The sequence below is a fragment of the Sinohyriopsis cumingii genome, chromosome 3 (assembly GCF_028554795.1).
Source record: "Sinohyriopsis cumingii isolate HCF-2022 chromosome 3, ASM2855479v2, whole genome shotgun sequence".
Taxonomy (NCBI): domain Eukaryota; kingdom Metazoa; phylum Mollusca; class Bivalvia; order Unionida; family Unionidae; genus Sinohyriopsis; species Sinohyriopsis cumingii.
The window spans coordinates 42,185,570-42,202,457 of NC_142963.1; the positions used below are offsets into that span (position 1 = coordinate 42,185,570).

The following is a 16,888-nucleotide window of genomic DNA, read 5'->3' on the forward strand; positions in this document are numbered from 1 at the left end:
TGTAAATCATTATGATATCAGATCAAGATCCTGGCACTTGGTGATATGTTTTTACATTTGATTGGCTCATTGTTAACACTTTATCAACTTTATTTCTGATAATGTTTTTTGTACTGTTTGGTACAGGCTTGTATCATCAAGTTGTATAATATATTTTATTATGAGCTAGATCTGTGCATATAAATGAGGTGATCTTTCATCTGATTGGCTGATCTTGTTAACGCTTTAGCATTTTTACTTCTGATAATATCTTTATAAATGTTTTTAGAGGCTTATATCATTAAGATATATAATGTCTTTTATTATGAGCTAGATGTTTGCATATTAATGATCTTGCATCAGATTAACCGAGATTCTTACCACTTTATTGACCATATTTCTAATCTTCTATCCACTTTTGTGCTTGAATGCCATCTAACACTACTTCGTACATTCATACTGACCTGATTTTATGAGTGAGACCTATGCATATTTTTAGTTGAAATTGCAGGTTTTTTTTTAACCTTTCTCTTGACTTTTTTATATATGGGATTTTGACTTGGTACAAGAGCCTGTGTCATCAAGATCTTTGTTTAATGTGAATGAGTTAAATATGTGATGATGATAATGACATGACAAGCTCTGCCAATTAGATGTAAGGTCATCAATCTTTCCATCAAATACATTTCCATATCATAAAGTCCACTACCTCCTTAATTCAGCAATCCCAGAAAACAAAATTTTTATCTTTCCTGTCAGTATAACTTAGTGGCAAAGTGAAAGAAAAAACTTGTACTCATTACCTTCCTGTTCCATTTCCATCTAGCTACTTATCATTCGGATGTTTATGAGTTTAGACCTCACATAGTATGTTCAACATTATAGTGCTTGGCTATCCAAGATCGGAGTGTCTTTAATCATCAACTGACAGATGGTACAGTAATTTTGGTAAAAAGGTTTTTGTTACATCATAAAAATTTTGCTTTAATTTGGATAATAAGGTTGTGAACTTAGTATTCAGACCTTGTACTCTAACTTGGTATTATTGGTGCTCATTGTTGATTTTTGTGCACACTGCCTGTATTTTTACTTAAGTGATAGGTTTTAATTATTTACACTGGTCAGTACTTTTGTAATAATTTTGTCTTATTTTGTTGTTCTTGTCTTCCAAGTTGTACAGTGGTGACAAAATGTACTAAGTGCAACAGGTTTAAGAATGGTAAGGACTTGCATGATACATATCAGTTATGCACTGAATGTAAGTTCACTTTGACCTGAAGCATTTGCCTTTTGTGGTCCAAGGGAGTTTGGTCCACACTACTCTGTTAAAGCTTCAGGAGCAAAGAAGGACATAGGAAGCATTCAGCAGAGTGCAGTGTACCTTCATCCCAAGACATCATCACTTTGTATTGCATTTGGAGATGCCATCATGATTCCCCCTTCCTTCATAATAATAATGATGCAGACAGCAACTCTAACATCTGGTAGCTAGAAATGGAGGAGCAAGTCATGGTGGAGATATTGATCAAGCATCTTTCCCAGACAAAACTTGAGGCACAGATGCATTGACTGATTCAAGAAGTGACAACACAGTTGTTGGTCTCTAGTGATCTTTTGTCCCTTTATTCATAACATGGTTCCAGTGATGGATTGGAGTTAACTGGAGGGTGACCCCCCCATATTTAGGCAACTTAATGAGTGTATGTACTACTGTAAGTCCAAAACAAGACCTTCAGGCCTGTAACCCTGGGCATGTAAGGTATTTGTCTGGTTTTGATGATCCACTCCAGCTGGCTGATGATTGACTAGGTTTCCATCACATCAGTGAACCATGTCACATACCAGCCAGCCATTCCATTATATGTGGAATTATCTGGGGATTCAACAAGCTGGTCTGTCCATTTTGCCATGCACTCCAACTTGGTAGTACCTACGCTGACTGGCCAGTCTACCGCTAAAACACCCATCCAGTCACATGGCCAGCATGCTCACTGGCTTTGAATACTGGCAAGACAAGCAGTATCACTTACCTGTTTGCCAGTCTAGCCTGTGGGCCAGTTTTTGACAGCATATACATTAGGGAAATATAATTCCATTAGAAAAATGGATGAAGGAATCACATTGTCCATGGCCCATGGTGCCAGGTATTTTTATATGGACTTGGATGCATTGATGGAAAAAGGACAACCGCTACAGTGAGTGCAGGGATAACTCTGATGACTTTCCAATTTCCAATCCCTCAATTGAGTGGATAGACTTTAGTTTCAAAGGAGTTGAGAAGAAATGTATCAGTGTTTGGTTAATTTCTAAGTGCACACTGTCTTCAGGCCAAGAAGATGAGATGAAGCTTCTGTAAACTTTGAAGATGAAGATGATCACTCTTCATTTTGCTGCCACAGTCAGTGAATAATAAAGAAATAAATGGAGGACAATAATTTTAAAATGATGTCAGATACTGGAAAGTGATGACTGAAAGGATATGGAGGCCACCCTCCCATCAGCTGGGGTAATCTAGTAACCCCGGTCCGTGACCGGTTTCATTACTAATGTAACTCATCAGAGGGAATTTGTATGGTTGATACATTTGTTCAACTGATCCAATGTCAGATGCTGAGTTAGCTGAACCATCAACCAAAATTTAATGCAAAGTTTCAGAAATCTTGACTGTTACATTACATATGTTTAAAACACAGCACCAAAATAGATGGGATCTATGTTACTTAAAATTTTTACAGAATTTGAGGGATAATTTTATCTAGGAAATTGGCATTTGAATTTTAGGACATTGAGTCTTATTCAGATTTCAGGAAACAATGGCTGTTAACTGTGAAAAATTCTTCAAAACAACTGTCAAAAATATTTTCCAACTTGTTGAAACTGGCTGAGCCAACTTTTCATATACCACTTCAGATTATGAAAGGGGTTTCTCTGCACAATATTTCATGCATAGATAAAGAACAGATTTAGCTCAGAAATAGTCTATAGGTTAATGCTTATACAGCTGGAGGGGGAATGTTATGAGGATTTTGATTTCAGTAGAAACCAGATTGGAAGAAAGATGGATATTTATGTGTTGGTTCAGTAATTAACTATGTGTTATGAGGATTTTGATTTCAGTAGAAACCAGATTGGAAGAAAGATGGATATTTATGTGTTGGTTCAGTAATTAACTATGACAGTATAGCCCCCCTTTTTTTCTTTTACCCTCTTAGTTTGGGGACAAGTTGCAGGTTTTCAGTGACTGACACAGTAGCAACAGCATCATGTCATTGAGAACCTCAATTTCACAACTGGCTAACTTTTTTCTGTGACCTTTTCAGGAGATAAGGTTAACCATGATTACAATTATAGGCTACTGCCCCTTGATCTCAGGCATCATAGTAGAGATAAAGATTTATCAGACCAGCTATTGACCTTAATAGACCAAAGTCTCTTACCCTTTTTCCTGAATGGTAATTGTTGTGAGTCCTAACATGGCTCAATTAAAATCAGTTTAATCTTTTAGCCAGGACCTCGCTGAAACTGCTATTGTACAAAATGTGCTTCTGAAAGCTCTGCCTTTGGCATGCAGAGTGAGCGAGTTGCATACCCTATCTTTGGACCCAAATTATCACCAGTCCAGATCCAATAGTTCATAGCTAATAATAGGTTGATGTCAGTTAGTAAAAAAGGAATGGTCATTGAAAGCTCTGCCTTTGGCATGCAGAGTGAGCGAGTTACATGTCATTTCTTTTTACCCAAATTATCACCAATCCAGATACAATAGTTCATAGCTAATAATAGGTTGATGTCAGTTAGTAAAAAAAGGAATGGTCATTGTTTCCTCTCCATAATTAACATGATCAGAGAGGTGGAAATTCAGGACCTGGTCAGCGCTTTCAGGGATCAATGGTCCTGACACTACTTTCTTCAGGTAAAGGTGGGGAAAGATGATATAACACGTCAAGGCCTAGAATCAAGCTCAGGTTGGTTATGCACTCAACATACTTAGAAATCTGAGAAGATCAGATATGTCTCATGAAGATCTCAGCTCATGAGATTGGAGTGATCCCTGCAAGCCTTGTCTTTTAATGTAAAGTTTCAAACCAAGACATAATAGAAACCATGTGTTGACATAGACAGTCAACCGTCTCAAACTTTCATCAGTATTATCTGCAGAGGCAAGAATTGGATCTGATGGGTCTGGTGACTGCAGCCCAGACAACCAACAGAAAAGTTTGACATGAACACAACCTCTTCACCGGTGTGAGTTCAGCACTTTTGCTGGTTTTACTGAGAATTTTGTGTTCAGCAAGGAAAAGTCTCTTTTCCCCAATTGCATATGCTTATGCCACTTTTGTACTGTTGTCATTTTAGTAGCGCAGTTTATCCTTCATATTGGCAATCCAGCCATTCTTCCTGTGAAGATTATAGATAGGATGTGCATGACATTATATAGTGACATTATAGGGTATTGTGAATCACAAAAATATGGACATAACTTTCTTGGTTCATTTGTAAGACATGTGGAATTACAGCATCACAGAATATTGTGAATCAGATCATTCTGAAATACCATTTTTATACCAGTATGTGACCTATAAATGAATTTATGGATTTATCATATAAATGGATTTAACATGTTAAGCGTTATGGATTTTAATCGATTTAATTACCATAAAAAGTAAGTTTTTAAATATTCCACTCAATACTCAAATTTTATTTTCAACTGGTTTTGTCTTTTTTCTGTCTATCCAGTTGGGTTTTATTTTTCTAAAGTACAACTCTGATTCACTGATGACAAGTTACCCTTCAGCAGGTCTGACTTGCAAAATACACCCCAGAATATATCAGGGTCAAAGAGTAATTGGCTTTTTTGTAGTTGAGTCAACATATAACAAGTACATATGGTATTATTATTATTATTAATATCAAGATTTAATTTAGTGCACTGTTCAACAAAATCATAAAATACGTTTTCTCCCAAAGTTGTGTTCCACACAAGGTTATTTTGTCCTGCTCACTTTAATCTGTCATATACTTTAAATGAGCACTGATGTTTAACTAAATTAACTAATCTTTGTATTGTGCACCATGAAAGAATAATTTGTTCTCTAATAATTGACAGCTTGTCAGAATACTAAGTTCACTACTATTTAACAACTTGCATTGTGCACCATGTCAGAATAACAAGTTCACTACTGATTGTATTGCGCACAGTATCAGAATAATAAGTTCACTTCTATTAATTGACAGCATGTATTGTGCACCATGTCAAAATAACAAGTTCACTACTGATAGCATGTATTGTGCACCATGTCAGAATACTAAGTTCACTACTATTAATTGACAGGATGTATTGTGCACCATGTCAAAATAACAAGTTCACTACTGATTGACAGCATGTATTGTGCACCATGTCAGAATACTAAGTTCACTACTAATTGACATCTTGTACTGTGCACCATGTCAAAATACTAAGTTCACTACTAATCGACAGCTTGTATTGTGTACCATGTCAGAATACTGAGTTTGCAGAATAATTTGTTCACTGCTAATTGACATCTTGTATTGTGCATCATGTCAAAATACCAAGTTTACTACTGATTGACATCTTGTATTGTGCACTGTCAAAATACCAAGTTCACTTCTAATTGACAGCTTGTATTGTGCACCATGTCAGAATACTAAGTTCATTACTAATTGACAGCTTGTATTGTGCACCATGTGAGAATACTGAGTTCACTATTGACAGCTTACAGAATAATTTGTTCACTGCTGATTGATATCTTGTATTGTGCACCATGTCAGAATACCAAGTTCACTTCTAATTGACAGCTTACATATGAGCCTGAAACAGAACTGACTCATAGTTCTGCTACCTTGCCTAAAGTAGGCTTATGAACAGGTTTTCCAGTTCAAAACTGTATCTATAACCAGTTGCCCACATTGCTGCAGTCAAAATAGTTGGCTTGTGTAAATGTTTTGTGATAAATAGGGCATGAAAATACGCTTCCTGTGACTATTGTTATTAACACCTGACCATAATGAAATTGGATTAATTCATATATCTTCTTATTGATAAACATTTTCATCAGATATTTTAAAAAAAGATTTTGAACAATGCCTGTCACACTGTCACCAGATGGTCTCTATGACCATATTTCCTTCTGTCTAGCTATCTATTAATAAAAACCATCTCACTTCAAAAAATTTGACATACTGGCACTTTTTCGTTATTGTGTGACTGTAGATAAGAAATGATTACACATCAAAGAAGTCTAATTTGCATGCATCGAGCATGTGCTGTTGATATGCACCAGTGACCACTTAAAGCAGTTCAGCTGCTTCTTTGAAATATTATAGTCATTTTTGACAAATTCTCGTGTTAAATTTTCTCTTAGTGTATCAAACAGATGACTTGATTGATGTTTTGTTTCAGGGATCACATGTAACCAGTCTTGCGGGTAGCTACATCCTGCAGTGGAAATATTTTGATTCCACAAAGGCTTCCTTTGACTTCCCTCTGGCTGTACACAAGTCCAAACTTATGTACTACACAGAGCTTCTTCAGTCAGAGGCCTTCAGGTAGGATTGTTATATATACCCCTGTCCCGATAGAGGTGGGACTATATAGTAAACCTGATGTCCATCCATCCTTCTGTCAAGCACACACTGGTCATGATCAGAAGATATGTATTTTGGGTTAGTCATTGTGCATGCACTATTTTCAGAAAAGTTTTGTTGTTTTCTTTTCTGCTGTAGATTTATGGCCATGATGGGGTAGGCGTAAGTAGAATTTTGGAGAGGTGGGAAGTATATTCATGTGAGCAAGTCAGGGATGGTATTTTTCCCATGATAAACATTGGGGACCTGCTTTTGATGCATATTAAAAAATGAAGTGTGGGATTAATAAATAACTTTATATATAATTGGTCAATATTTGTAAAAGTGGGGGATGGAGTTAGCCATGCCATACTAAGGCAGACACAGAGGACCATTAAATAACGTGTACATATCATGTGGCATAGATGATACTTGTTCTTCTTTTCTTTGTGTTTGTTCTCATCTAAAGAAATGGGACATTTCAATTATATATTTATAAAACAAACATGTGGATAATATAGTATTTAAATTTGTTTACAAAATAATCGGATCCAATTTACTGTATATAGTTGCTTGCAGGGCAGATACAAATGCTAACTGCTCAGACTCATGTCTGCCATCACATAATGTGCTACCATATCAGTTCTGTGCAGTTTGTTCGGAGTCGCCAGTAGAAGAAACAACATGAATCCTGATATGCTGGCACATTATGTGATGGCAGATTAGGGTCTATATTGTAGGCAGTTGGACTTGATTTTAGACTATCAAAGTCCACTTATCAACAGTATTATCTGCTGCAGTGTAGTTCTAAAATTGTTTGTTTTAGTACTCCATAATTCAGACAATATTGTGTTATCAGTCTTTCTATGTGTCCGTTACTAATTTGGTTTCAAATGCAATCATTCCATTTCACTAATTACAGTTACCAGACTTAGTGGATGGTTTGTACTTGCATTAAATAAGAACCTTTTCAACTTTGGGGTCGAAAGATGAAAGGTCAAGGTAACTGTGACTGAAAGAAGAAAAATGGTTTCTGAACAATAACTCCAGTTCTCCTATCTACAGTTAACAAACTTTGCTTATAGCTTGCACTTGGGATAAGGATGAAGCCAGTTGATTTCAGGGTCAGATGTCAAGGTCATTGAGACTGAAAGAAGAAAAATGGTTTCTGCACAGTAACATTAGTTCTCCCAGCTACAGTTACCAAACCTTGTGGATAGGTTGCGCTTGAGTTAAGCATGAAGTCTATCAATTTCGGAGTCAAAGGTTGGGGTTATTGTGACTGAAAGAAGGACAATGGTTCTGCATAATAACTCCAGTTGGTCACCATCTACAGTTACCAAACTTTATGGATAGCTTGCACTTGGGATAAGAAAAAACTTGTTGATTTTTGGGTTTTTTATCATCTGTGGATACTAACCTCTGTAGATGGCATGCACTTGGGGTAAGGAAGAATCTTATTGAATTTTTATTTAAATGGTCAAAGACCAAGGTCACTGTGACAGAATGAAAAAATAGTTTCTGCATGTTATTATTCATTCTACATCACAGACCTGGGACTAACTTTTGTGGCTGGCTTACACTTGGAGTAAGGATTTTGGGGTCCAAAAGGTCAAAGGTAAGGGTCACTGTGACTGAAGGTAGAAATGAGGTTTCCGCTAAGAAAATTTAAGTTATCCGCATAGAGGACTATTAAACATGTATTGTTTTATAATGTGCTGATCTCAAGCAGAGTTAGAAAGTCAGAAATAAGTGACACTTATTCGATGGGCATTTCCAATCAATTTCTGAAGGTAAAGTTTTAGGTCCCCAAAGATGTGTTGAAGGATGATAATACAAGTTTTTTTGTTATTTGTATCTTTTTTGTTTAATTAGGGCATAGACTACTTATAAATTGTTTAAAATATATAATGCTGGTACACCACTACATGTTAAAAAGCCAATGGTATAAGGGACTGATTATTGTAATGTTTATAATAAAGATAGTGGAAAAATTATTCAGTTATTTATTTTTCCTTACACAGGACTAATGGTGTTTAGAAAACAAACATTTTTCATGGCTCATACAACCTTTAAAAAGACTTGAATTTGATGGGTTATCTAAAAAAAAAAATCCTAATGTTTCAACAGAGTTTTTTTTCCTTTAAAAGGTCCTAAAATTTTGGTTGGAAAAAAAATTGAATTTTGCCCAAAAACTAATCAAATTGATCTGAAGAAATACATAGTTTAAAACTGAATAAGTATATACCTTTTTTAATTTGGGAATTTCTGTTATTTACCTTTTGTCCAAAAATATTGAATAAATAACGTAGAAGAAAATCTGATGGATCAAATGACATACAGCCCCAGTAGTTAACAAAGTAACATATGTGAAAGGTTTAGTTTCTGTAAGACAAAATATTTCTTGAAACCCAATCAGAACTCTTTGAAAAGTCATTGAAGAACCCTCTAGAATTATATGAACCATGTCTATACTGAAAAGTCAGTCTTTGAAATTTGTCACGTTATCTTCCACTAAAGAATCAAGTTGCCATTCTCTGCCCCCTGTTTAACTGTGAGTGGTATTGTCAGCCCCTGTTTAACTGTGAGTGGTATTGTCAGGCCCTGTTTAACTGTGAGTGGTATTGTCAGGCCCTGTTTAACTGTGAGTGGCATTGTCAGGCCCTGTTTAACTGTGAGTGGCATTGTCAGGCCCTGTTTAACTGTGAGTGGTATTGTCAGGCCCTGTTTAACTGTGAGTGGTATTGTCAGGCCCTGTTTAACTGTGAGTGGTATTGTCAGGCCCTGTTTAACTGTGAGTGGCATTGTCAGGCCCTGTTTAACTGTGAGTGGTATTGTCAGGCCGTAGCATGTTTAGTTGAAGACACCTGTAGTGACTGACTGACAAAGAAATGTGTAATCCTAATCACCTCTGAATTTTGCTTCATTGTTTATCTGACACTTTAATTGATACACAAATTGAAAATAATTTGGTATAATGACAACAATTTGATATAAAGACATTTGCTCACAGTACATGCCAGTCAAAACCTTTGATCTGTCAATCATGTCCAGCTAATACAGCGAATTTAGCAGATTTTCGGAATAAAGATATTCTATTAAAAAAGGACACAAATAAATTGAATAATCTATGAATTTTATCAAGTTATATAGTGCATGTACTAGCCTGAATTTATTTTCTGCATGATGTTGTTTTACAGCAGCCACTGCAGACCACCAGAAGCTTCATAGGGGCAAACTATGTAATCAATGGTTACACTATGGTTTCTTTTCAGAGGGTCAGTTACTAGTCTACAGTCTTGCCACAGTGGGTTTTCATCACTGAGCATTAGCACAAATCAAAGCAGCCAATCAGGAACAGGCTCTCTCGTCTCCAGGTGACCACTTCAGTTTGGCAACTGTTTGCATGCTGCAAATTTATGTTCTTCTCTGTACCAATTGAGTGAATGTAGACTTAGCTTCCCACTTGTAGAACATTGTAGAAAGTTTTGTGCTGTCATACTGTATAACAATTTTTTGGGCAACCACTTTGATAGCAGATGTTTTGCTGTTGTGCATCCAATCGTTGAGTGTAAATAGCACAGAAGTTGTTTAATTGAGAGCAATGACCTGATTAGGTCATTCCAGTAATTTTTCAATTTTTGTTACACATTTTTGAAAATGTTGAACTTAATAAAGCCAAGACTATGCAAGTCAGATAAATACAATTTTGGTATACATGTTTGGGTGCATATTTCTGACCCATGTGACAGAAAAATCTAGCTGATTTACTAACCTTACTTATCTCAGTCTAGTCATCTCGGACCAGTCATCTTAGTCAAGGTGTCCACGTACTCAAAATTACTTAAAAAAAAAGAAAACCTTGTTGTCTTTTGCTGTGCCTGACATAGTTGTTCTAAAATCAAATAACAACAACAACAAATATATGACAAAAACATAGTAACTTAAGGTCAATCCACCCAAACACACCATACAAAAACATTTAGAGAGAGACAGGTACACACAAGCAACGATGTTGAGCTTTTTGGTATTATGCTAGTTCGTTCCACACAGCATGGTCAGTTTATCCTATATGCAGGCCTAGCTCAGTACATTTTTAGATCAGCATCATTCAGTGTAGCTAACTAGTTTTACATACTTCGTGTGAAACAAATTATTTACTGTTAGCTACATTTAATGACGCTGACCTGAAAATTGACTGTGCTACAGATAGAATAAACTTCTCAATGCTGTGTGAATTGAACTATGACAGAAAACACTGATCCATGCACAAAGACTATAAACTTCATAGCCTCACAACTCTCAACAGCTACGGAAAACTTCCTAACAGTCAGAAATGTGTTGTGTACATGCTTTATTCTAATTATGTTAAGCATCTCCATTGTGTCGCAGTTCAATCAAAAATATATCTACAATATTTAATGACAGATGCACTTACCAGTCAGAAGGAATCATTTATCCGTCAACACATTAACCCATGAGCAAATTTCACTGTAGCACTTGCCATATTTCCAAGACAGAAAAATAAATTTTTGAAAAATCCATGAACTTGAAAGTTTCATACATAGTTATCCACTAGTGTCCGTATTTGGAGGGTCTTTTATACATGGAGGTAATTTTACAAGCAATATTAAGAACAACACAAGTATGTCACAAACAGTTCCACCGCCAAAAAAGAAAGCAAGAGTTATACTTTAGTGACACAGATCACTAATTACCCGTGAATAACCCAAGCATGGACACTCATGCTACATGTAACTTTTCATTATAATAATAGCCTATACACTACAACAGAGGTGTGGGCCAGTATCGTTTCATTATTTACAATATAATTTTCTAAACTGTAATTTTCTAAATTGGAACTGATGAAAATGAAACATTTTCTTGTGATAAATTTTAGCTGTTGATTTCATATAATATCCATATATTAAATGTGATAATACCTCAATACTATGCAATGTTTTATGTTGTTATTTTTTTGGCTCATGCATAAAAACTGTACTTCGGATGACACGGTCATGCCACAATCCTTATTAACATATTTGTATTAATGCACTGCATGTAAACATTTGCACGTGAACTGTATTGCACAAGTGAGAAGTTCTTTTTTACTTTAAAGGAAGTAATTGGGTGAGAAAAAGAATCTGCATTGGGTTTTGGACAGAGATGAGGAAATCTCGGTCAAGGGTTTACATTATATGTCTCCCCCCTTGGCAAGCTTCGTGGGGAGACAAATAATGTAACCTCTTGACTGGGATTTCCTTGTCTCGGTCCAAAACTCAACATAGATTCTATATGTAAATGACCTGTTTAGATTTTCATGCAATTAAAGGAATTTGTGAAATTTTAATTTTTTTTTAATTTTTAGGAATTGAGACTTTTGGGTCCGCAATGGATAGGGAGCAGAAATGTTTTACAAACATAAATCTAGTTTCTCACTGTAGATAGTTCCTTGAACCCATTTTTTTGTTGTTGCCTGTTATCTGTTGTATTATACAATGTAGGATTCCCAATTGCACCCCAATTATCTTAAGTGTAAGAAAAATTACACTTTTTAAAATCATATTTCTTTGCAACCAGGAAACAGTGTCATTGCTAAATTTAAAACAAAAAGTCAAAACCACCTTATCTTTCTTCATAATAATCATCAAAGTTGATCTAAGCAGTGAAAAATACAAGGACTTCATCCATAAAACAAACTATCCAGTACTTCAGAAAATATCTTGTGTTAATATTTATGGGATCATATGGGAGTTATATAACTTGTTACTGTTCCCAATGAACTTTTAATATACAAAATGCATTGGCACAGTAAGAAAATATACTAAAAATTTACCAATCTAAGATGCAGAGTGGGTACAAATTCAGAGTTATAAAGATTTTATCCAATACACTTTCCCACATAGTGTAAATTTTAATGAAATAGATGTCTCAGAAAGCCCCATTAAGTGTAATTTTGCATGTTGTTTGTAATTTTGATATAAAAGATTAAATTTAAGATAGGAAGAGTGGAAGATAACTTTTGATAATTTTTTTCTGTGTGTTCATAACATTTTGCTTTTTGTTTTTCTTGGCTATTGTTTCATTTTTGTTTTATTGGATTGAATTATCATTAGTTTTGAACACTCGCAGATATTCATGATAAAGTTAGCATACAAGTTTTACCTTTAGTAAGGTAACTTTGAAATAATGGTGCATTATATTCATGCTTTGAAAATAAAAAGGGAAGGAGTGTTGCATGGCTTGTTTACCAGGAGTATTTGAGTAAATTATTATTCATTTAAAAATAATTGGTCATAGATAAATTCAGAATTATTTATCACTTAAGAATTCATAATTAAAAAAAAGAATTTATGCATGAATATATTGAATCCCCTTTATTTCCGAGCATAACTTTTAATATAATGTTTTATGTCCAAGTAATTTTATTGAAAGTTTAATTGTGTCACACAATTGAAATGTGAAATGTACTCTAGTACATCAGATATCTGGTATTTATATAAACCATAATTTTGTGCATGCTTGTGTGATATGCATTTGCTTTAGTATGAACATAATAAGATTATGTATTTGATTTTTGCATAAAATGTCTAGAATTTTGTCTCATCTACAGTAGCAAACAGCAAGACAGACGTATAACTTCTCCAGTAGCAGCAGTGTTGTTAACATAATTGTTAAGTGTTAAATTTTGTGTGAAAGGTTTTGCAAGTCATATGTGGGGGATGGGAGGTGGCAGGGAGCTGGATATTTAATAGCTTAGTTTTCAGGCGAGACATATGATCTGCAAAGTTCCTTTCATCGTAAGAAAAGGAATATATGCTTCCTGATTTTAATGCAGTTGCTGAAATGAATAAGGAAGATATATTCCTGTAAACCTGCATGGTAATTAGGACTTTCTGTATATATATATATACAACCAGCATGCATAACTGACATTGCCTTCTAACAGCCAGCTTTCATCATACATAAGAGCATACTGTTGAAACACACTTATAACTTCAGCTTATTTGGTAATTATGAGAAATCAACCATTTTCATTGATACTGTTTGCCCACATTAGAGTAAATACAGTAAAACATTGAAAGGATACAAAAATGTTTTGTTGGTTTAGTAGTCATGATTCCCATTATCATGGCTGTAGGGCATATTTTATGTTTTAAAATTTTGTTTAATGCATCCATTTATTGGGATGAAATGAGATATTGCTAAAAAAAAAGACAGTTGGAATAGGAAGTTTTTACTAACTGTATTTGAAAAAAGATACAATCATTACTTTATATGTTGTCATTTCTTAATAGTAATTTGTAATTTGTATTTTGACATTTTGAATGCCAGTATTTAAAATTAGTTTATGGTCTAAAGAAAATATGCCTAAGGGCATCTATGATGTTACTGTGGGAGCTGTGGTAGCCAGTTGGAAGAGCATTGGACTCGTAAGCCAAGGATTGCAGGTGTGTTACATTCACTAGCTCAACTCGGATGCCTCCGTATCTGTAAAGGAAAGGTAAAAGCTAACATTTCCTTTGATTGTTATGGTCAATGTGTTCAGAGGGCCATTAAAAAAAAACAAAAACAAAAAATTAAAAACATTCAGCTCGTAGCTAGTGTGAGTAAATCAAGATTGTCATTATCAGTATTCAAAATAGAGATTTTTTTTATATAAAAGTTTAAAATGTTGAAGCTTTAGTGTTGACAGGAGCACTATTTTAGATATCATAATGGTACCTAATGCGCAAGAAGAACAATATATGCCATCTAGTTTATAAGTCAGACACTTGTTATAGACCTTGTATGGAAATGGTAATGACACTGTATTATTTGAATATGGAGAGCATGAACAAAAATTTAACTGATGTTATCTCTACTTTTTTGGAATGTAGTTGCAGAGACATCACCTAATAAGTTAAACCCAATAGTGGACTTAGAGGCATTCTGCTGATCTCATGTAGAGAAAAATATATATATAAAAAATGGGGCATTTCCACAAATGCACTTAGTACAAGAGTTTCAGTTTTAAGATCATGGATGGAGACAACATGCGTGTTTATTCAGCAGGCCACAGAGTTAGATAAATATACCACAAACAGCACTCAAAGCAATTGTAAAAAGTAAAATAATGTATTACTGGATTAATCAGGAGTCCATATTCCTGTAGCTTGCCCAAAAGAAATAATATCTGTGACCTACCTACTTTATATACTCATTGAATCTTTGTTTTTTAGTGGATTCCTGTGAAACTTAATACATGTTGTACTGACCATGAGAAGATACGCATGTTGACAAATCATTTTACTTGCACTATTAGTTGAGACATGCACTTTTTGAAAGAATAGACTGATGTCCAATATGGACGGGTTCTTGAGGAGGTTGGGTTATTTTTACATGAGCACATTGCTGACCATTCCTTTTGTTGTGCTTTGGGTGGGGTTGGGATCCTGTTTGGAAGAATTGATGCCATTGCAGAAAAACAGCATTTATTTCTTGTTAGTCTTGCCTTATTGATTTCCTAATGCATTTGCAATTGTGAAATAAGGTCATACTGGTTTAGAGCCATGAAAGAGACATATCAATATCACACCTTGCTGCAAAGAATAGCTATTCAAAAATCTTTTCTTGTTCTTAGGGCATTATGATGTCAATGTTAGTATTGATTGCATGATAATATTAGTTACATGATGAAGCTGGTAAAATGGTATTCATGACTGATTGCAGATACAAGATGTTTTATTCCTATTCTTTGTAATGTCAAGATATTTATTGTCAATTAGAAACTTTATACTTTTGAAATAAGTGAATTTTAGGCTGAAAAAATAATGGGCACATGCTTCCAAATTTATTATGTGATAGGAATGTACACATTGAGGTTCTGGAGTCACATTTGCATAAGGCAAGTTGATAATAATGAAAAAATCTATACATATTTACTTTACAGGCATTTGTGGGAAGCAAGACAAAATTACTTTTTCAGTGGCATTGGCTGCATCAGCAACAACATTTTGCTCAGGTTTTGGTTCAAGTTTTCATTTGTACTTTGATAAACCCCTTGATGGATTCTCATCAAGATTTGGTAGTTACTGTTATGATGCCAAGACATTTGATTCTGTGACATACTAGCTAGCACCTTTAATCGCGGGGTCAGAAAATTTGTTGCAGGGTTTTAGTTAACTTTTTTTAATTTGCTTATCTTTTCTAAATGCCTTGATTGACTTTGTTCATTCTTGGGATAAACCATTTTAAAACTAAGACATGTCATTATGTAACATGTTTATGCCCATTTAACCATTGGGTCATTGTTGCAGTTATAGAGCAGTTGTGTTATGGCTTAGTTTAAGTTTTCCATTTGCTTATATTTCCTAATTCTCATAATGGATTCTATTCATACTTAGAATGAATCATTACAAAGCAAAAGCAATTCATTATACGACATGCTAATTCACCCCTTTGACTTAGGGGTCATGTTCACTGTCATTGAAAATTTGCATTAAGATTTTGCTTAAAGTTTTATATTTGAATTTTTTTCCCTTTTTTTTAAAATTATGTTTATACCTGGCCTAAATCATCACAAAGTTAAACTATTCTTGATCACACTCGCTCAAACTTTTGGCACTATTGTCAAGGTCAAGGTCACATATTTTAAAAAGTGCTTTGAGAACGCTTCAACATATGGGCCCTTGACTTGTCATTTTTGAAATGACGGTTGTGAATCTGTCTGTTGTGGTAAAATTTTAAACCAGATTTAGATTATAGGGTGTAGCTTGAAAAATCACTTATCCACCCCACATGCTGGAGGAAGATGCACATGCATGTGTTAAACAAATTATTTGCTTGTTTAATTAATTGCTTGTGGTGAAAGAATAACAGATGTCATTCAGATTTATTTAGTTCTCAATCTTTGCTTAATATTCTTTGTGTGTAATACAACAGCATAATTCTTCATTTGAATAAAATGCTTATAAGTGTTATTTCACATTTTGTCTTTGTTTTTTAAAGTGTATATGAGATGTCCATTTCTTTCAGATATATTTCTGTTGATAGCTCTTAGGCATGTGTCTCTCGACAATTGCTATTTCCAACTTTTTTGCATAAATCACAAACTAGTTTCCACCAAACATGGGGTACAGCTTTCTGTTGTAAAGTCCTTTACCATTTGTACAAATGAGACTGATCTGCCGCCATTCAGTGTAAGCATGATGACAATAAAACTGCCGCCATTCAATATAGGCATCATGTCAATAAAACTGCTGCCATTCAATATAGGCATGATGACAATAAAACTGCCACCATTCAATATAGGCATCATGTAAATAAAACTGCTGCCATTCAA

General features: G+C 34.6%; 1 protein-coding gene across 3 annotated transcripts in view; it reads left to right on the forward strand.

The window, feature by feature from the left end:
• LOC149802757 (SEC14-like protein 5) overlaps positions 1 to 16,888 on the forward strand; it is a 96,867-nt gene that overhangs the window by 67,655 nt on the left and 12,324 nt on the right. For 2 of the 3 annotated variants that reach the window (XM_089952184.1, XM_089952185.1), the window contains exons 13-14: positions 6,401 to 6,546; positions 9,840 to 9,941. In XM_089952184.1, the coding sequence (XP_089808310.1) occupies positions 6,401 to 6,546; positions 9,840 to 9,941 (248 nt within the window). Of the gene's footprint in view, positions 1 to 6,400; positions 6,547 to 9,839; positions 16,527 to 16,888 lie in introns of those variants that run through there. The other variant, XM_089952186.1, reaches the window with a different exon arrangement.